A 24,704-nucleotide genomic window follows, 5' to 3' on the forward strand; every position below is an offset into this window, starting at 1 on the left:
TGTCGGATATCTCGGCAACATGTAGGGAGGTGAAGGACACCCCTGAACTCTGATATATGTAAACTTTGGAAACTGGATGAACCATGCACCATACTTCTTCACAAGCTCTTGTGCATCCAGAGATAGTCGATTGTGAATCCCGCCTTGCAATATCCTAGTGATGTTCATCGTGAAGGTATCATTGACTAACTTGTAGTCACTTCCAAGTGGATGATGCAAATGAACATAAGAGTCACAAACTCTCACTTCTCCGGGTCCTCTTCCGATCACTCCTCTGTGAGGTAGCCCTGCATACTCGAAACTCCTGATCAAGGCATATATGACATATGAGCTCATATGAAATGATTTGGTAGGCCTTAGTCTTCTCAACTGCACATCCAGACTATGGCTAATAATTCTGGCCCAATGAATTGTTCCTTTTCCTTGGACAATCACCTGAATGAAGAAGAACATCCACTTCTCGAAGTAGAAGGCTTGAGGAGCCCCTGTAACTTGATTGAGCAAAGTTATCAAATCTCTGTACTCCTCCTGGAAATCAATCCTATGTGGTGTGTTGGGAATCTTGTTCAGGCGAGGACGACTTTTGAGCAACCAATTCTTATTGATGAGATTCAAGCACGTGTCGGGATCATCTTCATACATTGATCTGGCTCCTTCTAGGCTTTTGTGAATCATATCTTTATGCTTTGGAAGATGAAGAGCTTCGCTTATAGCCTCCTCTGAAAGGTAAGCTAAAGTGTTTCCTTCCTTGGATACGATCGATCTTGATTGTGAGTCATAATGGCGGGCACACTCGATCATCAGCTCATGACACTGGACTGCTGGAGGGAAACCTGCCGCTTTGATGATGCCACTTTCAATTATCTTCTTTGCAATAGGTGATGGCTTGCCAATGTAGGGGACTTCTCAAAACTTCTTCACATTGAAGTTTCCCAAGTTGGTATCTCCGATATTACTCCATTTGGACACGATCCTGGTCTCCAATTCTTCGTTCTTCTGATCTTCTTTGATGAGGGCTGGACGACTAGTGGATGCTCTTGCCTTTGGAGTCGCCATCTTGACACCTACACAACATTTCACAATTAGTAGCATATCTTGAAGAGTAGAAATATAGAGTAAAAAAGAAGATTTAAGATTTTAATTAGGAAACTTCATGATAAATCTTGAGTTATCATTTCCTAATTGACTATGCAATACTTAGATTTTTCAAAACAAATGTTCAAAATTCAAATCTTCAACAATTGTGTTAAGATGATTTCGCCATACCTCCTCTTGAGTATTAAACTCTAAGAAATGATGCAAAAATAGATGAATTTTGCTAGGCAAAGTGTAGATCAAAGTTTTCCCTTGGATGAAATGCGCCTCCTTTAGCCTTCAAAAGAATAAACTCCACTTCCTTCTAGCCTTCAACACTTGAAAGAAATTTGCTCCAAGCAAACCAGATTTCGCATCTCCAATTAGCTCTCCAAATTCGCACTTAAGGCAATGGTTGAATGATTTGAAATGTGAAACGAACTCCTCCATTATATAGAGCGCTCACCCCTTTGCTCCCTCTAGGCCGACTTGGCAAAATGGGGGTTAAAAATAAATGAAATTCCAAAAAAGGGGGCCGACTTGGCAAAATAAATGAAAATAGTGCCTTGAGCACTTTATATTTAATTTTAATTTAATAAAAATTAATTTTAAATGCCTTCAAAATAAAAGTTTGATTTTCTAAGGCTTAAAATCAATTTATTAAATGCCAAAATGCCTTTTATTTAATGCTAATTCAATTTTAATTTTCCAAATGCCTCAAAATTAGCAATTTTGGCAATCTAATGCAATTTGGAGAATATTAATTTTTTAAAACAAGGCTTAATGAGATTTCATGAGGATTTCGCCCTGGACCCTCTCTGAGGATCAGGAGCGATTTTTTGAATTTTAGCCTTGAATATTTCACATTTCAACTTGAAAATCTCCTGGAGGGTAAATTGATATCTAGTTAATGCGTTGCACTTTAAATTTGACATTTTTTATGAGGAAAAATAGGTGAAAATGTAAATTTCGCCTTGGACCCTCAGCAAGGGTCAGGAGCGATTTTTCATTCTTTAGCTAAAATCCACCTTGGCTCGATTGTTGACCCTTCAATATCACTTCTAAGATCCATTTCCTTGCACTATAAAGTTAATTCATCAATAATTTTGAAGGAAATAATGTCTTTTAAGGCAATTTTGCTCTGGACCTTCACTGAGGGTCAGGAGCGATTTTTCATCCTTCGCTCAGATTTAGCATTTTTCAACCTCCAAAATCTCTTCAAGACATTTCAACTAGGCCTTCTTACTGACTCGCAAACTTAGCTCTATCAAATTTTGGAGAAAAGGTGTGATTTTGAAGTTTTTCGCCTTGGACCCTCAGCAAGGGTCAGAAGCGATTTTTGCAAACTAGGCTTGATTCTTCGACATTTTTCATTGAAATTTTATTCATCACTTGGCAATGTTCTTCCTTTTTCCATCTCATCCAAACTCGCTTTGTTGTTACAAGGTAAAATGAAGATTTTCAATAATTTCGCTATGGGCCCTCACTGAGGGTCAGGAGCGATTTTCGCTCTGGGCCTTCACTGAGGGTCAGGAGCGATTTTTTCATTTTTAGACACATTTCTCCATCCTTTGGACTCCAAATTGCTTCTAAGGCATAAAACATCATCTCCTCTTCCTATCCACACAAGATTTTGCCTCAATTCGTCAAACAAAGGAGAGAATCCTAGAAAATCGCTATGGGCCCTCTCTGAGGGTTAGGAGCGATTTTTGTAATTGCCTTCAAAATACTGACTTTCAACAATCTCCTTTCACTCCAAGGCATTTTAAACATTATTTCAAACCTATGTCTAGACTTGTCTTTCCTCAAACTTTGATGAAAAGTTCCCATATTAGGTTTTTCGCTCTGGGCCCTCTCTGAGGGTCAGGAGTGATTTTTTGATTTTGGGTTGATTTCCTCTTTCGTTGATCATCTAAATTATATTCAATGGGTAGAACATGCTTTCCTTCATCCCTTCCAATCATAAAAATCACTTTGATCTTGCAAGAATAATGCATTTTTGAAAATCTCGCTCTCGACCCTCTCTGAGGGTCAGGAGCGATTTTTGCTACCTGGACCAAAATGCTTCACTTTTCATCTCAAAATTGCTTTGCTAAGGAAGATGCCATCTTGTTTCATGCTATGAATAAACTCTCATGTCCAAGAAAGGTCAAAAAATGTGCACATGAAGAAAATTGCTCTGGACCCTCTCCGAGGGTCAGGAGCGATTTTACCTTTCTTGGGCAAAACCTCTTCAATTCATCATCTTCAATCAAGTCTGGATACTTTAACATGCTCACTTCATCCTCCACCATGCCTTTGACATCTTAAATTGACCAAATAAAGCTAGAAATGACCTCTATAAGCTTTTTCGCTATGGGCCCTCTGAGGGTCAGGAGCAATTTTTCTGTTTTCAACAAGGTCCTTCATCATTTCAAGTCAAAACTTGTTCAAGTAGTTGGGGAAAGTCATTTATTTTCCATTCATGATCAAAACTTGGTCTCTTTCCATTGCAAAATGAAGGAAATCAAAATCTCGCCCTAGGCCCTCTCTAAGGGTCAGGAGCGATTTTTCCCTCTTAGGCCAAAAATCATCACTTTTCCTGCCTTCAAAACTTCAATCGCCCTTAGTGACGTTCAATCATCCTTCCGGGAGACCCTGCACAAAGCACATTAGAAAAGTCAGTGACAAATATGACTTAAACAACATTTTCGCCCTGGGCCCTCTCTGAGGGTCAAGAGCGATTTTACCTCTTTAGGCCAAATTGCTCAAAATTTAAGTCTCAAATCACTTCACAAGGCAAAGTCAGGTCATTTTCAAGGCCAGGAACCAGTTAGCAAGTCCATCAAAAATAAGAAATTGTACTTAGGATAAAATTCGCCCTGGCCCCTCAGCAAGGGTCAGGAGCGATTTCTCTATTTCAGGCATCATCTCACTTCAAAAAATGGATCAAAACTTACCCAGGCAAGAACACACAATTTCTCCTTCAAAAATGCTAACACTTAGTCAAAATTGGATTTCACCCTAAAAACCCCGATTAGACCTGACCTAAGACCTATTTGACTCCCCTGAAAGGCTTACCTTATTTCAATCGTCTCAATTCTTCGGGAGGACACTTAACAACTTTTCAAAATTTGACTGGACTCAGTCTGAATAACATCAAAAGGAACCCCTAAGGTTTAGCCCTGGCCCAGACAGACCACTCACTCACTCAAAGCCCTAAAAGCAGAGAGAAGAACAAGCAAAACAAAAGCAAAAAAGAGGGGGTCCCCATTCTAATGGGGCGATGTGTGAAATGGTCACAACAGAACCACATCAAACACTACCTCATCTACAAACTCCAAAGTAAGCCCTAACTGTAACTTACATTGCTTTGTGAATTTCACATTTACACTATCCTTTGACCACCTCATGGAGTAAGGATGTGGGTAGCCAGCTGCTTCTAGAACAAGCTCCTCAATTGATTTGCAAGAAATAAGGTTTTCTTGAGAACATGAGTCAAACAATGCATCAAACTTCTTACCTTGGCTTGGATATTGATGTGGAATAACTTTGAGCTCCTTTTCACTTCGAGTTTCATTACTCATTGAAACAAAACCCTTGTACAAGGGAGCACAAGAAAGACATTTCTCTACCTTTGAGTGACCATCTATTTCTTTTTCTTTGTCCACAAAGACATTGTCTTGTCTTTCCATGTCTTCATCCAAGAAGGTGTTGACTTTGGATGCAAATTTTAACACCTTTCATCCACATGCCCATCAATGTCACAATGAATACAATAAGATTCATTTTTACCTTTGCCCTTTTTTATTCATGGTAGTAACATTCTTTTTATGCTTACCACCTTGGTTCTTCTTATCACCATATAGTTGTTCTCCACCCTTGTGCTTTTTAAAAGAGGTCCCCTCTTATCCAGCTCAAGGTAGTGTGCTTGGGCACATAACTTGCCTAGGTTTTGGGTCTTGGCCCTGAGAATTGCTCTTTGTAGGTATTAAAACAATCTTCCCACATACTTTATCAGGACCTCACGGTCCATAATAATTTTCCCAAGTTGAACTGCTCTCTTCCTAAATTCACTTGTGTATGCATGCATGCTTTGCCCATGCTCTTGCTTCAAATCATAGTTACAAGACTTGGATTCGTCAAGCTGATTTTTGACGTGGACTCGGACTCGGTGCCCGGACTTGGCAAAAACTCAGTGAAGACTCGGAAAATTGAAAAACCCAAGAAATTCAAAGATTTTTAACGATTTAAGACTTGTTTCATGCATCCTTTAATAAATAAACCTTAAAGACACAATAATCTCATCAAATAGAAGCTACTTTGAACACGTACACAAGTTTACATTGATCACATAAGTATAAATGCAAATTTTAGGCTTGAGTTGAAGGAAATAAGTTAAACTAAATAACACGTTAGAAATATAAATAGTGTCAAATGTCTACAAAATTCATGGAATATGAAATCCATGGCATCAAAACTTTTTTCTTTCTAAAAACTATTTTTTATTCATGGAATAGAAAAAACACATATACCCAAAAGAGATACAAGGCATTTGAGCTTGAAAAATAAAATAGGAAAAGACAGTAGTATATTCTTCCTCCAAAGTAAGCAACAGTAGAAAGGGCTTTTAAAGTGCAAGTCAATGCTCCCACCTTATGAGAAAATCACAAGAGGAGAGTGAAAAAGACAATACAAAAACAGTGAAAATTGAAATGTCAAGCTAAGCATAGATGTGATGGTGGGCAGAAAAATATGTAGAGCAGGCAAGGGAGGCATCAGCCACCAAGAAACTTTCAAAATCTTTGGGATAGGATAGTAATCAAATTTGTCTAGGACACCTTCCAAATGTAAAACCCCTAGATCATTATTTGTTGCCAAATAAGAAAATTTATTGCCTTCACTTCTGTTATAATGAAAGATATTATTGTCAATTTATCTTGATCACCATCTTGCCTTCTAGGTTATGGCTCTCAATTTCCAATCTGAAACCTTGCCATCTTTCATAGCATATATAACGTTTTAAGAATCTCCTTTTGCCATCATCTTCTTCCACACTGAAATCTGTAGACTCTTGAGCATACTTGAGCATACTTGAGCTTTAATTAATGGATCTTTTATATAAATGCCTTGTATCTCTTTTGGGTATCTGTGCTTTTTTCTGAAAATATAAATAGATTTTTTGCCATTTTTGCTGATTGGCCATGGCAGAGTCTGACCCTCGAGACTCGGCAAGTCTGCGGCGAGTCTGACCAGACTTGGACAAACTCGGCCGAGTCCGAGTCCAAAGACTCTACAGAGCCGACCAGCCTTTGGACTCATAGTCTTGTAACTTCTTTATGGCAAATTGGGTAGAGTTGTTTTCTCAACAATGTTTTGAAGTCATCCCCCTTGGGAATTGGTGGCATTTTTTGAACCATCAAGGAGTGTGCATAGCTCTCATACCATGTAAGAGCATGCCCAACAAGTTCCAATCTTGCAAAATAAATTTGTTGGTGTGGATAAAGCCAATGTAGACTGAATTACACTTCTGTTTGGACACTCGGTCCAATTTATTGGCACTAATATACTGATATCTCTATTGTATAGTTGAACGCCAATCTATGTCTTGGTTTTGAAGAGTCTCTTTGAGGTAGGTGCTCTACATCCTATCTTCACAAATTCATTTTCTTCTTGATGCTCTTTTGGAGGGGCCATTCTTGCTATCAAGGAAAGCATCATGCTTTCTAGCATAAAAATCTTTTCTTCTACAATGGATATCTTAGCCATATATTTTTCCAGCTTCCTACACTGTGCTTCTCAATAATCCTCTCTTTCCATTCTTTGTTCTTAACCACTCTCTTGATTCAATTTTTGGCTCAAAAAGGCACTAGGATTCCATTCTCAATAGACCTTGTACTGGGAATAAACCAGTATGATCACAATCCCACAAACATAGGTTATACGAACTTGCTCTGATACCACTTGATCTGTAAATGAATGGAGTTATACTCAAAGTGGTCACCAACTAATGGATATAAAACACTAACTCACATCAGCTTCAATAATACCCTTCTTATACTGATTATGGAGTTTAACACACACACACATGTTTCATCTATCCAGATAGTAAAATAGAGAGTAATAAGAGATAAGAGAAGTGTGGATATAATAGGACAATTGACTATGAACACTCCATGTAATATGGAGAAACACAAACTAGGTAAAAACTCCACAAGAGCCCCTTGCATCACTCTGTTTCAATCTCTTCACAACCGCAACATGCCATAGGGCTTATATAGAGCTCTACTTCACGTACTCAAGATCCCAGACACCTGCAAATCGTCCCAACACCCAAAAACACCTCTCTGGTGTTACAATTGACACTCAAGCAGTACAAACATGAAGGTTACAGTACTACAATTTTGCTTACTTTATTTTTCAGGTCTCCACCCCTTGTCTATGGACTGCAATAACATCCCAAAACTGAGAAAAGGAAGATCAAGCATCCAAAAAAAATTGAAAAGACTGAGTGAAATGTTTTGAATTCCATTTCTGTTCGTCTCAGAACATTTTTTCTGCTTCTACCAGAATGGAATTGCCAAGGTGTTTTCGCTCTGCATGTTGGCCACAGTATAGAGTGTGTTCACTGTGATGATCAGGCAATTGCTACTTGTACTGTGATTTTGACACAAGGAAAGGAACTAACTTTTGTCACTTGCACTGTGACTTGGACTCATCTGTGCAATATTTTGGATGACTGCCAATATGAAATCAACCAAAGTACAGTTCACATGCTGATAAAACTCACTGAATCCAGGTTCAACACTTTGTTTAAGGCTCAAGGACTTCACAAAATGAATGTTAGTGACACCTAGACCACAATAGTCTCACCTCAACGATCTGCTTTTTGGATCAAAGGTTTTTAAATTTCTAATTTCTAGGAATATATTGAAGAAAACTCTTATAAAGATACCATATGATGCAGAATATGTCTTCTTTCTGCTGCAACTGAGTTTGATAAGTCTCATTTCTGCTGCACTCTTGCAACCATTCTTTGTGGTATTACATGCAGAAAGAAAACACAACAGAATGTACTGTGAAGAGGAGAAAAAGGGTAACAATAACAATGCAATTGTTACCCATCAGCAAATGAAACAAATACAGAACCAACTGTCAATCAGAATTTTCCCTTGCTAATCCCAGCCAAATGAAATTGATAGCATTGCAGGAGTGCAGCAGAAAGGAGACATTTTTTGCCTTAATTGCATAAGAAAGAAGAAATATTCTGCATCATTGTGTAATAGAGGTTCTGCGTGATGGATTTTATTCAAAATTGATGTCATTAAAATGAAAATTAATGAAATATCATTATAGCACTGGCACACTTTTTAGGCACGTGTTCATGTTGTGTCTAACACAATCAAGTTACAAACAGGTTTTCAATGATGCAGTAGAGGCTCTAAGGGTTTCTTACAGGAAAATGAATCCCTTCTGTATACCATTTGCAACAACAAATATGGGTTCAGCTATTCTGGCCATGGATCTGGTAAATGTTACTCGGTGAAATTTCATTTTAGTGGTTTTTCGGATCATGTTCAATGCATATTTGCAGACATGAAGAGTCACCATATCCTTCACTATTAATAATTTTACAGGGTTGGATGGGACCAAATTATTCAATCTCCACTGCTTGTGCCACAAGTAATTTCTGTATTTTAAGTGCTGCCAATCATATCATTCGGGGTGAAGCTGTAAGTTATATTAGGAATCTTGTTTTTAGTACAACTATTCTTGGAATCAAGCAAAATTACCATTAAAGTTAAAATGCAAATTGAAAGTTGAAACCTCAGTGGTGCTTATGTCTTCAGAACGTAATGCTCTGTGGTGGTTCTGATGCGGCAATTATTCCAATTGGTGAGTTTTCTGTTCAACTCATTTGCTTTTGGTGCTACCTTTGAATTGTAAATTTGGATGGGTTTATTGACACATTGTGTGTACTGTGTACTACTGTTTATTTGTATACGTATAGATTGTAGAAAATTGTCTTTATTGGTTTGTGGTATTAAAGTATCCTCATTGGGTATATGTTATTTTGTTGAGGATTTAGAGATATTAGGAAGATTAGCTAAGCATGTGTGCTATTGCTTTTTAATTCTCTGTTATATGTATCGAATTTAGAGCATGATCAACTCATTGTAAGTGTTCAACTTATGAGGATGCATTTGTTTACAGGATTAGGAGGCTTTATAGCATGCAGAGCATTATCACAAAGAAATGAAAACCCTGCGCAGGCATCACGTCCTTGGGACACCGTATGAATTTTCACCCCTTTTTTTTTAATTAATCATTAAAACTTTATGATCCACAAAGTACACAAGCTTCAGTCAGATTCTCACAATTCTGATATTCCATGTTTACTTTGGGATTGAGTGCTCTCCAGTAGTGAACCGTACATGATACTTCCATCGATTGTCAACCTCAATCATTTTGTATATTTGTAACGGGCTACAGAATTTGACATACATTACACTTATTTATCCTATGTTGGCATAGGAATGCAGAATAACTGTTATTATCTAGTGAAATTTACAAATCAATATACACTTTGTGCTTTTGACTGATTCATATTGACAGTGTGATATTATACAGATGGCTAAACATGTGATTTTCTCGACTGCACTTGTCAGGATCGAGATGGATTTGTTATGGGTGAAGGATCAGGTGTATTACTTCTTGAAGAGCTAGAACATGCAAAGGTATAACATTGCTTGTGAGAGGATCACTACAGCTCGGTAAAGATGAAACTCTTAAAACAAGCTGTCTGAGTATTGTTTGAATATGAAAAAATGATCTCAAAAAATGAAAATAATGTCCATTTTATTTCAATGAGCTTGGCAGAAAAGAGGAGCGAAGATATATGCAGAGTTTCTTGGAGGAAGTTTGAGCTCTGATGCTTACCATTTGACAGAGCCCCATCCTGAAGGTATATTCTTGAAGAGATGATAAATTCTCTATTGAAGGTTTGTAAATAGAGAGAATGGTGATCATTTCTATAGTGGTGAATATGATATACAGGTACAGGGATTCTTCTCTGCATTGAAAAGGCTCTGAAACAATCAGGTGTAGCAAGAGAAGATGTGAACTATGTTAATGCTCATGCAGCTTCTACCAAATCTGGTGATCTGAGAGAGTACAATGCCTTGATCCAATGTTTTGGTCAGAATCCTCAGGTGCATATGCTTCCTTTCATTTGTTGTTTGGACATTGGCTTTTAATTACATTCAAAACGTTTTCTTCATGCATTTTCAAGAACATTGTTAAGCTGAAGTAATGATATTTCATCTTTTCAGCTGAAGGTGAACTCTACAAAATCATTGATTGGCCATTTGTTAGGGGCAGCTGGGGCTGTGGAGGCTGTTGCAACCTTGCAGGTATGGAAGACAACCCCTTAGAATTTCAAACATTCAGTTTGTGTAACTTGCTTCTTAATTGTGGTTGCTGGTTGTTTTGGGTTTCTTAATGCTTAATTTATTTGATATTTCTGTGGTGGGGAGATTTTTTAATAAAATTTGAAGGGGAAAGTGATTTTCAAGATTTCTATTATACGGCCATCTCATCCCATGTTACTTGCCCAACAAATAATGGATGAGTCTTATTCTACATGCATACCAAGGCATTGATTGTGTATTATGTAGTACCATATTGAATCCATTGGTCATAGATTAGTTTCTTGTTTTCCAGAATGTATCTCTCCAATGTTGTAGCTACCTATATCTCTTCCTAATATGGGTGTTTAAAATTTCCAGTTTTGGTTTTCAATCTGTTTTCTTGGAAAGTCGTCTTTTGTCATTTGAGTAATAATAAATAATATGCAAACTTTTTACACCAAAACCAGAAGCCCATTTGAAAGTATGGACTGCATGCCAAATCAAGTGCAACTTGAGTTGGAACCAATTCACAAAACCAAGGGCATTGGTGATCCAAACGTCAAAAATGCTAAAACCTAAGTTGTCAAGTTCTCCTATAAGGGATCTTGGACCTGTACCCAACCGTGTCAGGTGTGTGAGTGGCAATGGGAGCGCCCTGGGAGCAGCCAGGTTGTGTCCCAGCTGCCTTGGGTACTATGGTGCAACCACAAGTAATCCAAGGCAGCTGGTATGCTCCTGTAGGTGTGTCAACACAATAGACTGCCAAAAACAAGCTAAAAGGTGATTTTTTTAACCAAGAAAATTAAAAACCCTAAAAGCAACCTAAAACCAAAAACACCTCTTATTGTTTGTTGTTTGATAACTCCATTTCACACAAACTCATTCTTGCTAATCCATTTTTGTATTGTGAAAAGGAGCTGGTTATTTTTGAAGGAGAACATTCACAAAGTACCAAGAGGGTGAATATAGTTTGCACAAAAAGAAATCTATTCATCTAATCTTAAGTATTTTAACTAATTCTTTTAGTTTTTTAATGAATTTTTTGAATTTTTTAAAAGATAATCAGTTTTTTTTTTCCATTTAAGATTTTTTAATAATGTTTTTTGGTATTTTTTTTACTTTTATTAGTTTATACATATTGCAGGGTTGCTTTTTTTTAATTTAAATTTATAATTCTTATAACAGAAAATTGCAATATATTTGGAATGGCCGCTAATTCAAGTTAAGTGAGAATAGAGGCAAATTAACAATTGAAATATGATAAAGTATCTCCTCTATGGAAATATGTTATGATGCTTGATCAACTTCTAGGAGGGGGACTTTTATTTGGAATTGTAATGAGTATGGAGTCCAACTTAAGAGCTCATATAGTCAAGTGAAAGCTCACTTTGGGGAATTATAATATGTGGAGGGAAATATAAGGGGTTTCCAAAAGAAAAAAATTATGGGATTTGTTAAGGAACAAGAAGAAGCTGATGCTATGAGTGAGAGAAAAAATAATATCTCCTTTGGCAAGGAGAACATCATTGAAGGCACCTAGAAATTCAATGCCTTCCAGCATCCTTTCTTGGAAACATCCTCTATCCATTAAGATCAGAGGCCCATTGATTAATGCATTTTAAAATGAAGCCAGAGACATTGTAGAGGAAAAAATTGCATGTTGCATTTATGCCAATATTTTTCCTTTCAATTTGGTGAGATAACCATATTGGTGGGAAATGGTTAAATCAATCAATAATGCACTTTATAGTTTCATAGGTCCTAGGTATGAAAAGGTGTGCACGATTTTATTGGAATTTTTTTTTAGAGATATCACTCAAACCAATTAGGGATTCTTGGATTGAAATAAGAGAGTGTATTATTTTTGATGGATGGAAAAATTGCAAAAATTGACCTATAATAAATCTTATTGTAGTGTCCCTAAAAGGGCAATATTTTTGAAGGCGGTTGATTGTGAGAGGCAAATCAAGGATGTAGAATTCATTTCTAAAATCCTCATTGAGTCCATAGAGATGGTGGGTCTTGAAAATGTTGTCCAAGCCATAACAAACAATGCGAAAAATTGCAAAGCAATGGGTGCTTTGGTTGAGTACAAGTATGCACACATTTTTTTGGACACTACCGTACACTCCCTTACTTGGTGATACAAGCAATTGGCACTCAAATAGAGTGGGTGAAAGATATATACATTGAGGGTGAGGAGATCCAAATGTTTGTGACAAACCATCATGTCACAAGGCATTTTCAGGACATTTCGAATTTGGAATTTGTTGAAGATGAAATATAATTTATTTTCCTTTTAAATATAATCTATCCATGTTAATATTTTAATGTGTTATTAACTTAGTTTTTACACAAAATTAGGTTGTTGAGACCTAATTCACATCACACACTATCATTTTACGACTTGTGAAGGTGCAATAGGCATTGGGCTCCATGGTCATTAGCCACCAATTGAGTATTTGAAAGCAATCAAAATCAGAGAAGGCCTAGAAGGTCAACTCATCAATCCTAGATGATGATTGGTGGGCTCATGTGGACTATGTCTTGAGTTCCATTGAGCCTATCATGAGTATGATCAAGTTTGTTGATACAAATCAGCCATGATTGGGGGACATCTATGATGGCATCGACTCCATGATAGAAAAAATAAAGGTCATAATAGAACATAAAGAGAATGACCACAAAGAAACATTTTTATGAAGTGCGGAAAAAATCGTTCATCACCACTGGAACAAGATGAACATACCATTGTGTCTCCTTTCATATGTATTATCTCACAAATACTATGGCATAGAGATACTTTCTTTGCCAAAGAGAACTGCACCATATAGAGATAGTGAAGTTGCTAATGGGTAAAAGTTGGTATTTTGAAGAATCTTCTCAAATCCATGAGTGGTGGATAATATTAGGAAATAGTTTCGCAAGTTCATATTAGGACAATGTCATATTATTTGTTCTCTTTGAGATTAATACAACAAAGATGCTCGTACATGGTGGTACCTCCATGGGAAAGAATATTTGTTCCTCCAACCTCTTGCAATCGAGATTGTATCACAATAGAGCTATTTTTATTTTTTATTTTTTAATATTTGTAGTCTTCAGTAATTACCATTCTTAATTTCTTTTGCAACTTGTTTTATTAAGTTGTGTTGGTTTTCTCTCCAATTTCAATAGGTTGCAAGTTCTTCAGCTGAACAAAATTGGAGTACATACTCCTTTATCCATTTAGTGAAGTGTAACCAATTGGTTGCAAAAATAGAAAAAGACTTGGTTTATATCCATTCCAACTTGTGTATCCTATCACATAAGCAAGATGACTACAAAGAAGGGGCAACGAAGAAATTGGGATATAGCCGCGAAGTGTACCACCTTGGATGCATCTATTGTAGTTTGTAGAGCTTGCTAGAGTAAATATAGATGATGACAAGGCTCTTACATACACTCTACCTAGTGCGAGTGCTACTTCTTTTGCTTATGGTTCAAAATTGGAACACATTCACTCTATGTAAAATAGAGATGGTGGATTCATATTTGAAAATTAATTTTTTCTCTTTTTGATAGATGATATCCACACCAAAATAATGTTTAAAACATTTTAGCCTTTTAAAAGTTGGGTTACACTAGAAATAGAATCAACCTCACATGTAGCCATAGAGGAGGGGAGGAGAAAACTATGTTTAAGCCCTTGTCACAAACTAAAGCCTACAGAGATACCTTTCCCATCAGTAATGATCTCTGAAGAAGAAATGCCCATCGTCAATGATGCCAGAGCATGCCATGGAAGAGGGAACCTTAGCTACTTTAGACCTTGTCACTCATATTTTGCCAGGCCTCAAATCAGAGGTTGATCAATCTTTTTTCTCCTATTCGAAATAAACATTTCATTCATCCTTGTCCTCCCTTTTTGAATCTCCCTGGTCATCCTCAATGCCTGCCTATGCAGCTTCCTGCTTGCTTGCATTTCAGTTTGTAGCTTTTTACTTTATTATAAAATACTCTTTTATTCTGAGAATGATGACTATTTGTATGTTTCTAAAACTAAGTAAATATCAACCTGGAACCTCATTCTATGTCAATCCAATAAATATTCATTCTCTTTCTCACCTTTTTAATGATCTTGATTCTTCAAGCAGACTAACAATCTGTTTATTTCAGACACATGGTATAAAAAACTGAGATTTGGAAGCAAAAAAATGTATGGACAGAATGAGAAAAATCGAAGAATCACATCAAACACCTTTACGGATAAGAATGGATGGGGCCTATTTGGCCACCCATAAACACCTTTCAGGATTAGACAATGGGCCATATTGGCCATGAAACCTATAGACCCAATCAGAAACCAGTCTCACAATAACAAGAAGATTCCAATCCAATAGAGAATCCAGACAAACTCTGCTCCCAAGTCAGAAGAATAAAAAGTTTTATTTATAATAGGAAAAAATACATTTTTAAAATTATTTGCCAAAGGTTACCGAAGTATACCTTATTCTGCTCTAATTTACTGTTATTTTTCCAGTTCGTTTATGCTTTTACTTATTACATAAGACAATTTTTTTGACTGATCAGAAATGTAGTATTGCTCAGTATTTAAGGGAAAAAGGGTGCATCTTGGATTAAAATCACGTTATGAATACATGAAGGCACTTTGTACCTGTACCAACTCTATATGTACCCTTATTTTCTAGCTTATACATCTGTGTGCAATAGAGGAAGTTCCAATAAAACATTACATCTGGCTAGATACCCCCAAAAGAATGAAACTCAACAACTACAAAAACCCTGCAACAATGCTGCACAAAATTCTTCATTTAAGTGTGTGTGTAAAAAATAGTCAATAGCATTTTATTTTATATTGAAATTTGATTTTCAGCAATCCATAGTCTTGGGAGATTTTCTGAGTGTACAAGAGAAAGAGACAATTTCAGTATCTAGTATTTGAGGCACATTTATTTACCAACTTGCTTGCCATGTTATTGGTAGCTTAAGTTAATTGCACGTATAATACAATATTGGAGAGGGTGCATCCAAGCAAGAATACATGGAAGCCAGCAAGCAAGCTGATATGAATGTATAAACATGCTTGCTTGTTTAGTATTTCAGAAAGATATAGATGGATTTTACACTTACAAATGGTGACCAACATGATTTTTAAAAATTCACGTTAATTACAGGCACTTCTCCAGCCACTTTTCTAGCATGATTACCATTGTAATCTATGCTTTATTTGTTTAATATACTTGGAGCAGTTCTCAATAGAAAAAAAATAAAAATTCATAGTTGAAAAGACTCCTACACAAAAGCTGACACTATGATACGAGTTTGATTATCTCCCCTGCCAAGCTACGTTAGAACTGATTTATTGTCCAATACATAAAGGCAGGAGCAACTGATAGCTCCATGCTAATTACGCCGATAGGCGCTGTACAAGGGTCTATAAGAGGTCAGCACAATCTGTGTAAGAAAAACAAAAAGCAAACTTACCATAAATTTTTCTAAATATAAGTATACTAGTAATAAATGTATCATAGCCACCCACATCTATCCAATGTAGTGCATGGGATGTATATAGAACATTTCTGTCCTTCCAATTGCTTTTACTGTATTTTTTCTGTGCTTATATTGTGTTATGCAGGCCATTCGTACAGGATGGGTTCATCCTACCCTAAACCTAGAAAATCCCGAGAAAGATGTGGTAAGAACTCTTTTCAGTCTTAGCTAAAACATTCGTCTTTACAGGCAGTTTTCAGTTTTCTTATTGTGGATAAGATTAATATTTTGTTTGGCTCAATTTTAGTTCATTAGGTAGCTGACAGGCTTGCTTAATATTTGGTGTCAGGACATGAGTATTATTGTTGGAGGCCAGAAAGAGAGGTTGGACATTAAAGTTGCCCTAACTAATTCGTTTGGCTTTGGAGGGCACAATTCCTCTTTGCTTTTTGCTCCCTATAAACAATCTTAGAAGATATACTCCAAAAATATTACATTTCTGTGATGTGTACCAAATCCTACTGAAGCGAGGATCCTTGACTCTGAGTTGACTCATCAGTTGGAATCACAAAAGCTTGCAAGGTTCGAACCACCATGTGAATATTTCTTGTACCAAAAATGATTGTGCGATGCCATGCAGTCAGTAGGATAAGGGAGATAACTGATATAATTAGGAAAGCATAATTGCTGCTTCAATCTTTTTTTGAACTCCATGAATGGAGACTTCCACGGACAATTTTGTAAATATAAACACATATTTGGTTGGACACAATTATGAAATCATAATTAATTTTCATAGATAGTAAATTTCATAACAGATGGCCTTTCTGTCAGCCTAATCTGAACCAATCACTCGGACATAAGTGCTTGTAAACCCAACTGATAGATGTAGGCCACACTTTTGTTTTTAACGCGTGTCACTTGGTTTAATTATTTAATGCAAGATCTCTTTTTGTTTCTCTGGAGCCTCCAAAATTCTTTGGCTGCTCGTTCTGATAAAGATTTTTTATTTTCTTGATTCATATTTGTATATACATGGCATATATGGTAAAAGTGTAGTGGTATAAGTACTTCACATCTTACACCATTTTTAAATTGAAAAAAATCAAAACTTTTTGAGGCCCAATGCATTCTTGTTATATAAATACGCCAGATTAGCACCCTGTTCTGGATGCTCTGACCCTTCAATTCAAATTCAAACCATAAATTGAAACAAACAAAACAGGATAGGAAGTAGGAAAGCACTGTAAACACATGCAACCAAAGGAACATTCCTAATACTTACCTTTTTCTTCAGATCAGCACTGAGTTCTGGATGCTCTAACCCTGCAACTCAATATTCAAACTAGAAACTGGAACAAACGAAACAGGATAGAAGTAGGAAAACACTGTAAACACATGCAGCCAAAGGGATATTCCCAATACTCACCTTTTCTTCACACAAAAAAAACACGTTATATGCATTCCATCCCCTTTCAGCTATAAGATAACCAGAGATAAATTTTGTAAAGAAATTCCATATTCCTTAAACTTACTACTTCAAAGTTGTCATACTAGCCTAAACGTCTAACTATTGTTTTATCACAACCAAACTACCCGTTGATGTGTTTTTTTACACCTCTAACACAATAAAATACCCAAAGATATTTTACCCTCTTTTGAACAAAATCACCTCGGATGCTAAATATATGATCAACCAAGACGACTACAAGGTTCCTAACATCAATTCTTGACATGTGGGTAACTCAGTTCTTGACGTGTGGGTAACTCAATGGCTAATGTGATTTGCTGTGTGCACAAAGGGACTTACACAATTGTTCTAATCAAACTGAATTTTCATGAATAGAAGGGTATTTGCCACGATTTTGAGATGACTTATGATTTGGCAAGATGAGCACTTTGTCCTATCTCTAACAAAGATTTTAAAATAAAATGCAAAAGGAAAGGGTTTAGGAATTCTATTCTAATCTTATTCTAATCCTAGAAGGCAAGATAGCTCACTCTATGAAATTCAACTAGGCTTAGTTTTGTCATACAATGAACAACTCCACACAAGTTTAGTGCAATCTTATAAGGTAATCAATTGATATTCAGATTTGTACTCACAACACTAACATCATCCATTCATTCAATATCAATGTGCAAGTAAAAATCGAAGTTAAGCTTAGATCAAATTCCAGTTGACCACATAACACAAATTTACAATCAACAAATAGCTAGTGGCATGGATAAACGAATTTCATATAGATCCATTCAACAATTTCTTTATTCAACTAAAACACTTAAAGCGAATTCTAAACCAAATTGAGGATTGAAGAACCACACAATACTCCAAGATTTCATAAAAATCAACCAAGTTCAATTATTTAATTCAATTTTGGTAGCATCTAAGTGACAATTCTCAAAAAATACCTCTCATCTAGAATCAATGACTAAGATCATGCCAACACAACCCTAATTAGGTTTTCCAACAAAAAATGGAATCTTATCCATATCACAAAGCTTGAGGAATGAGGTCCAATGAGATGACACCTAGTCATCAAGCAAGTTGTCTTCTAGAACATTCCTTCCTCCATCCCTCTCTCTGGATGCATATTCGACGAATCTGGACAAGACTGCATTAAGCTTCTCCATTGTGACACTTGGCAAAACATCTTGCTGCAATTCGATCATATCCAAAGTGTCTAAGCAAGCATCAAAGATGTTCTCCCAATCTAGCGTAAGCTTTTACAAGTTGCTGAAGAAAATCACAAGGAGACCAAATCATCTAGTTGATTCTTCTCGATAGACTCTAGCCCTTGAAAATAAACAAACTTCAGATCTTCTCTTTCAATCCTTCCAAATTCAAACTACTAGAAGTGTGGACATGTTGTCCCAATAATTCCTCAATTGAAGTGAGGATCTTGGATTCTATCTCTAAAATTAATCCTCCCATCTCCTTGCATTCATTCTTCGCATCATCAAACACTGACTTCTTCATCGCCAAAGAACAATACCATCCATAGAAATCATACACATTTCCCTCTTTAATTACTCCGTCTTGGATTAATGTAGATGTAGGATGTTAGACACAATGCACCACTGAGAGGGGGGTGAATCAGTGGTTCTTAAACTTTTCCCTTTAACTATCCTTATGAAAGTATACCGATTAACAGATCTAGATGAATGCAGACTTACCGGTTAGTGAGGAGACTAAACACAAATGCATTCACACAAAGGGACAACACATAACACCAATATGTACGAGGAAAACCCAAGATGGGAAAACCTCGGTGAGCAATGCTGCTGGAGTCTACTGCTCCAATCCAACCTCACAATGAATCTTTGTTACAATGTTTAGGGAACCAACCCCTGATTTAGGGCACCAACCCAAGGAGCACCAACCCCTAACTGATTTATGGGCTACAACCCAAAGGAGCTATAACCCCTACTAGTTAATGGGCACCAACCCAAAGGAGCTACAACTCAGCGATCACAATGAACATTCAAATACAAAAAGTAATACCCTAGTTACAAATGAGTTTTGCAACCTCTGCACATGACTTCCTTCTGCCAGTGAGATACCTTCTTTGATACACCGGTTCACTCATTTGTTGCTGCATTGTAGGTAAACTCTACCGGTTCACCTCTACTCTTCTTCTGCTTTGCTGGATCTCCTCCTTACTGCCCTGCTCTTTAGTCCTCTCAACTGTCTTCCTACCGGTACAAGAACCTACCGGTTATCTCCTTAGATGCACTCTAGCTACTATACCGGTTGCTCAAACCATACCGGTTAACCCTCTGTTGAAGCCCATCGCCGGTTTAACCTTCACTCCCTTAGTCACTATCCTCTTCTGCTATTTTCACTTTGACTGATCTAACTCTCTCATGCACTACTCAATAACTTCGCAACAACTCACTCTTCTCCTTTTCAACAACACTTAACAATATCTTTGGCTTCCTTATTTATAACCCGGTTTTCCTGCCAAAAGCCAATTCAAATTTCAGGCGGTTAGAGTTTCCTCATCAGCCTCGAGGCAAGCCAAATCCAATCAGATCTTATCCGATCTAATCCTCTAGACAGCTATTTGCACATCATCGCCATTAACACACCTTCCAATACATGTTTTCTAAACTTAGCAACCATGGCCCTATATCTCGATCTGCATCTGTCAAAACACCATTAATATTTCTGTTGTTTCCATCTCGAGGTCTTCTCACAATCTGATTTCCTTGCTTTGATTCAGGTGCCAACTAGTTATGCCTAGCATATCTGTTTCCCCATTAGTCTCCTTGAGTTGAAATGTGGACCCCCTTTTTTTTTTGGTTTCGACCTCAGAACTCCGGAGTCCCGGAGTCCCGAGATCCCTTTTTGGTTTTACCTCAGAACTCCGAAGTCCTGAGGTCCCTTTTTGGTTTTACCTCGGAACTCCGGAGTCCCGGAGTCCCGAGGTCCCTTTTTGGTTTTACCTTGGAACTCCGGAGTCTAGAGGTCCTTGTTGTTCCGACCTCGGAACTCCGGATTCCCGAAGTCTCGAGGTCTTGCTGTTGTTCCTACCTCGGAACTCTAGAGTCCCGGAGTCCTGAGGTCTTGGGTCTTTTTTGCCTCGGAACTCCGGAGCCCCGGAGTCTCGAGGTGGTTTTGTTCTTGTGCTTTCTGTCGACCTCAGAACCCCGGAGTCCCGAGATCATTTTTATGGCTTTCGTACGAAAGGGTTTGAGAGGCTATATATAAGAGATGATGGGCTTTTAGAGTTCATTTGTGCATTCAGAGCTTCTCCTCCCTAACCCCAAGTCGCGAACCTCCAGACCTCCGAGCTCTCTCTTGGTGTTTTTGGGTCTTCGATTCACCAGGTTGGTGATTTTTTTTCCCCTCGTGATGTTTTTCTAGGTTAGATTTCTTTTTCTCTCCTCGTGATGTTTGTTTAGGTTAAGATTTCTTTCTCTTGTTGTGGTTTGTTTTCGCGTTTTTTTTTTTTGGCGTGCCCTCGTTTTCCCGCCCGGAAACCCACCATCCTCGGAACCCCGGAGTTCCAGGTGTTCATTACATTCCACCCCAGAACCTCGGATCCCCGGAGTTCCGGGTGTCTGTTACATTCCACCCTGGAACCCCGGAGTTCTGGGTGTCCGTTACATTCCACCCCAGAATTCCGGATCCCCGGAGTTCCGGGTGTTCGTTACATTCTACCCCGGAGCCCCCGAGTTTCGGGTGTCCGTTCCATTCCACCCCGGAAGCCCGGAGTTCCGGATCGCCCCATTCCATGAGCCCGGAACCCCGGAGTTCCGGGAGGTTTTTGTATAGATCTAACCTCGGAACCCCGGATCTTTGGAGTTCCGAGCCTTCTCCCCTTGTGCCTAACCCAAGACCCCGGGACCTTGAAACCCCGAAGTGAATCAAAGTTTGTGCTTAATCTTGGATACTGAAGATTTGTGTTTCACTTGCAAGTTTGAGTGGTTAGATGGACTCATCTTCTAGCAAAATAGGCAAAGAAATTGACAGACTTTCAGCCAACATGAAAGACCAGTATCAGGGACAGGTCTATATTTCAAAGTTAGAAGATCAAATTCGATGGGTCACAGACACCGAAATTGGTCAGGTAGAAATTGGAGATATTGAGGCCCAGTTTGATAAACCTAGTCTAGATGCTCTCCACCGAAGAATCAAGAGGTCTGGTCTAGTGGAAGCTACTGTATTCCCACAGTCGCTATAGGCACTAGAATTTATAATGACCATTGCTCCATTCTACAATCTAGAGACTAGAAAGTGCACTAATGCATAGAGAAAAACAGTTATTGACTTGTCTCCATATATGTTGGGGTTTGTCTTTGGAATCCGAACCAGGGAGGAGGCATTTTTATTAACTGAAGAAGAGGCCTTAAAGGCATGGAATGACAAAATATCAGCCAATAAGAGGCACATGAATACCAACTGGCTAGAAGAGGAAAGAAAGACAGGGCTTAAGGCAATAGAGATCCTGAGGGCAGATTTCAAGGAACCCCAAAAAGACCTGATCATTATGCTCAGCAGGGCCTTTGGCAAACCAGACTGCAAGCACTTCCATCCCTGGATGTTCCGGTTCATGAGCACCATCTTAATAGGGAAACAATACTTTGACTGGCCATAGATCCTCTCTGATAATATCTGTAAGCAGATGAAAGAGGTGCAACACACACAAAAATTCTTCTTCACATCATATGTCATTTGGGTAGCTGCCAGAGCTGGAAAATTCCTAGGCCTACAGGTGGAAGGACAATTAGGAGAGAAGGAAGGACAAAAGAAGAAGATATGGGAGTATTATTCCCAACTCACTCTAGCCAATGCCAAGCTGCATTTTAAGAGGGTTAATGATGCCTTTGTTTTCCCAATAATCATCAAATTGATAGGGGATGCAGGATATCGGATTAGCCCAGAGGCTATGGCTATCATCTGGGAGTGGGCATGTTGGTTCATCCAAAACCAACGATCCACTTACATCAGGGTTAGTGGATTCACAGGGAACCCAATGCTGCTGCCTCATTATTGCAATGATAGGGTGATTCTGCTAGAATATGTAAGGCAGCTTGTAGGCCTCCAATCACTGCTGTCATCAAAGCATAAAACAGGAATCGATTTCTCGATGTCTATTGGGTACTTTGCGTGTTCCAAGATACAAGTGGCAAAGTTGGCGGAACAAGAGCTTCAAGATTTAAACTTGAAGGAATACGATCATGTTAGGGAGTTTTATGATCCCTACGGGAAACTTAAACAAACTATGCCTAAGGCATATGAGGTGCATAGGCCCAGCTTCGAAGACTTCTGGGCTAACTTACAAGATAGCTTGGAAGTCAGGGAAAAAAACTATACAGGTTATCTGTCCCACAGGTGAGAGATTTTGGTATTGAGACTAACCTCTGAAAGGACCTGCGAGATGATGGAGACTTACCTGATCCAGTCTATAGAGAATCAAGAATAGATAAGAGGCCCCTCTCCCCAGTAAAATGGTCTGCAACTGAAGATACAAATATAGAGAAGGTCTCGTAGGCGGTCATCAATAGAACTAAACAATGGTTAAGCCAGAGGGTAAGGCCTAGCATATCAAAACCAAAACAGGAGTCCACCTCAGGGGTACCTCAGTCAAGAGGCCATAAGGAATATGCTCGAAAGACAAGGTCAGCCTCAAGGCAGAATACCTCCACCGACCCAGAAGAGGAAGATAAGCCACAAGAGAGTACTGAGGACTTATTGGAGAAACTCTAGGAAAAGATGAGGGAGTCCGAACTATTGAAGAAGGCTGCCGACCTAGGGGTGACCGATGGGCTGGGCGTGGTGCCACTCGCCAAAGTTATCCCACCAAGGACGACTATAGGCCACACCGAAGGAGAGGGTACCCAGGAACAAGAAGAGAATGTAGAAGCCACTGAGAAGGTACCCACTCAACCACCTTCCACATGTACAACAAGTGCTCCAGGCACCACTGCTCTTGCACCACCATTAGTCAATGTATCTACAGGGCAACCCAGAGTGCAAGGCTTCACATCTATTACTGAAGGGGTAAAAGTTACAAACATTGAGTCTGACTCCGATCAAGAAGAGGAGGATTTTGAGCAACAACGGCCGCTAGAAGGCGAAGGGGGTGAAGTAGAAGACATATTGAATGAAAGGTTGATCCTAACCCCCCAAGATCAAGAAGACCTTCTAAAGGATATAGCAGCCGGGCAAGCCGAGACAGAGCCAGGTGATGAAGAAATGACATTCAATGAAGAGGTCAGTGGCAAGCTAGGGGAATTACACAGACAACAAGCTCTCCAAGCTAATCTAGCCTGCCAGATTTCCTCACCCCAAGATCCTGGGCAAGAGCGAGCCAAAGTGAGAGATGAAGCAAAAGAGCAGGCAAAGGTCCATATAATAAGTGTGGATATTGTATCACATCAAGGTGATAAGGATGAGGATATATCGCAATGGCTAGAGTTTACCTTCGGAAAGAAAAAGAGGAAAGCAAAACTCCCAGAAGTCACTCTACAACAAGTAATCACTGAGGAACCTCCAAAGGTTAAAAGGCTGAAAACCATCCATCATCTATCAAAAATAGATTCCGGTGAGGTGATTGCAGACGTGGTAGTACCGCATGAAGTCTAAGGACAGGTTTCCCCCAAGTATCAAATATCTCAGGTGAATTTGGGTAAGCAAACCAAGTGGGGAGAGCTAGATACCTTGGAGTTGGCCACAAGTGTTGTCAGAGGGCGCGTGGAAAAAGAGCATACCTCAAATATGGAGCTTAAGGCACAACTTGGGCAATATAAACAACTCTTGATAGAAATGTGTAAACCTCTAGATTCTTGTAGAACGGATGACCTTCCTTCAACCTCATCACTACCAGAAGGAGAGGTAAAGGCACTACTAGAGGTGAGACGAGTAGCTGCTGCCGCCAAATCTTGGACCTAGGTAAATGCGGCCAAGATTAGATTGTTTTTGCAGAATACAATGAAAATATACTGTAAGGCGGTACAGGCAGGCAGAGCTTTGGCAACATGCTCCACACAATGGGAGCGGAAGGAGAACACCTTGAATAAACAACTCCTAGTTTTGAAAAAGATACTACGGCTAGGAGAAGAGCTGATAGTAAAAGAAGACCTCTTAGGAGGGGATAGTTGTGAGAATTTACAGTTCTACATATACATTTTGGAGCTAAAAATAGAGATGTATCAGTAGTATATCAAGGAGATGACTAACATTTGGGACCCTCTCCTCAGGGAGATTTTGTCATATGAGAATTTTGTGATGAATATACT

The 24,704-nt window shown here is 38.5% G+C and overlaps 1 protein-coding gene across 3 annotated transcripts in view; it reads left to right on the forward strand.

The window, feature by feature from the left end:
* Positions 1-16,754, forward strand: part of LOC131074952 (3-oxoacyl-[acyl-carrier-protein] synthase II, chloroplastic) — a 59,784-nt gene extending 43,030 nt beyond the window's left edge. For all 3 annotated transcript variants that reach the window (XM_058011697.2, XM_058011696.2, XM_058011698.2), the window contains 10 exons: positions 8,471-8,581; positions 8,691-8,786; positions 8,904-8,949; positions 9,268-9,347; positions 9,723-9,791; positions 9,934-10,018; positions 10,111-10,265; positions 10,386-10,466; positions 16,102-16,161; positions 16,306-16,754. In XM_058011697.2, the coding sequence (XP_057867680.2) occupies positions 8,471-8,581; positions 8,691-8,786; positions 8,904-8,949; positions 9,268-9,347; positions 9,723-9,791; positions 9,934-10,018; positions 10,111-10,265; positions 10,386-10,466; positions 16,102-16,161; positions 16,306-16,428 (906 nt within the window). In that variant the 3' untranslated portion in view covers positions 16,429-16,754. The remainder of the gene's footprint in view (positions 1-8,470; positions 8,582-8,690; positions 8,787-8,903; positions 8,950-9,267; positions 9,348-9,722; positions 9,792-9,933; positions 10,019-10,110; positions 10,266-10,385; positions 10,467-16,101; positions 16,162-16,305) is intronic.
* The last annotated feature ends 7,950 nt before the right edge of the window (positions 16,755-24,704 follow it).

The sequence above is a fragment of the Cryptomeria japonica genome, chromosome 2 (genome assembly GCF_030272615.1).
Source record: "Cryptomeria japonica chromosome 2, Sugi_1.0, whole genome shotgun sequence".
Lineage (NCBI taxonomy): Eukaryota > Viridiplantae > Streptophyta > Pinopsida > Cupressales > Cupressaceae > Cryptomeria > Cryptomeria japonica.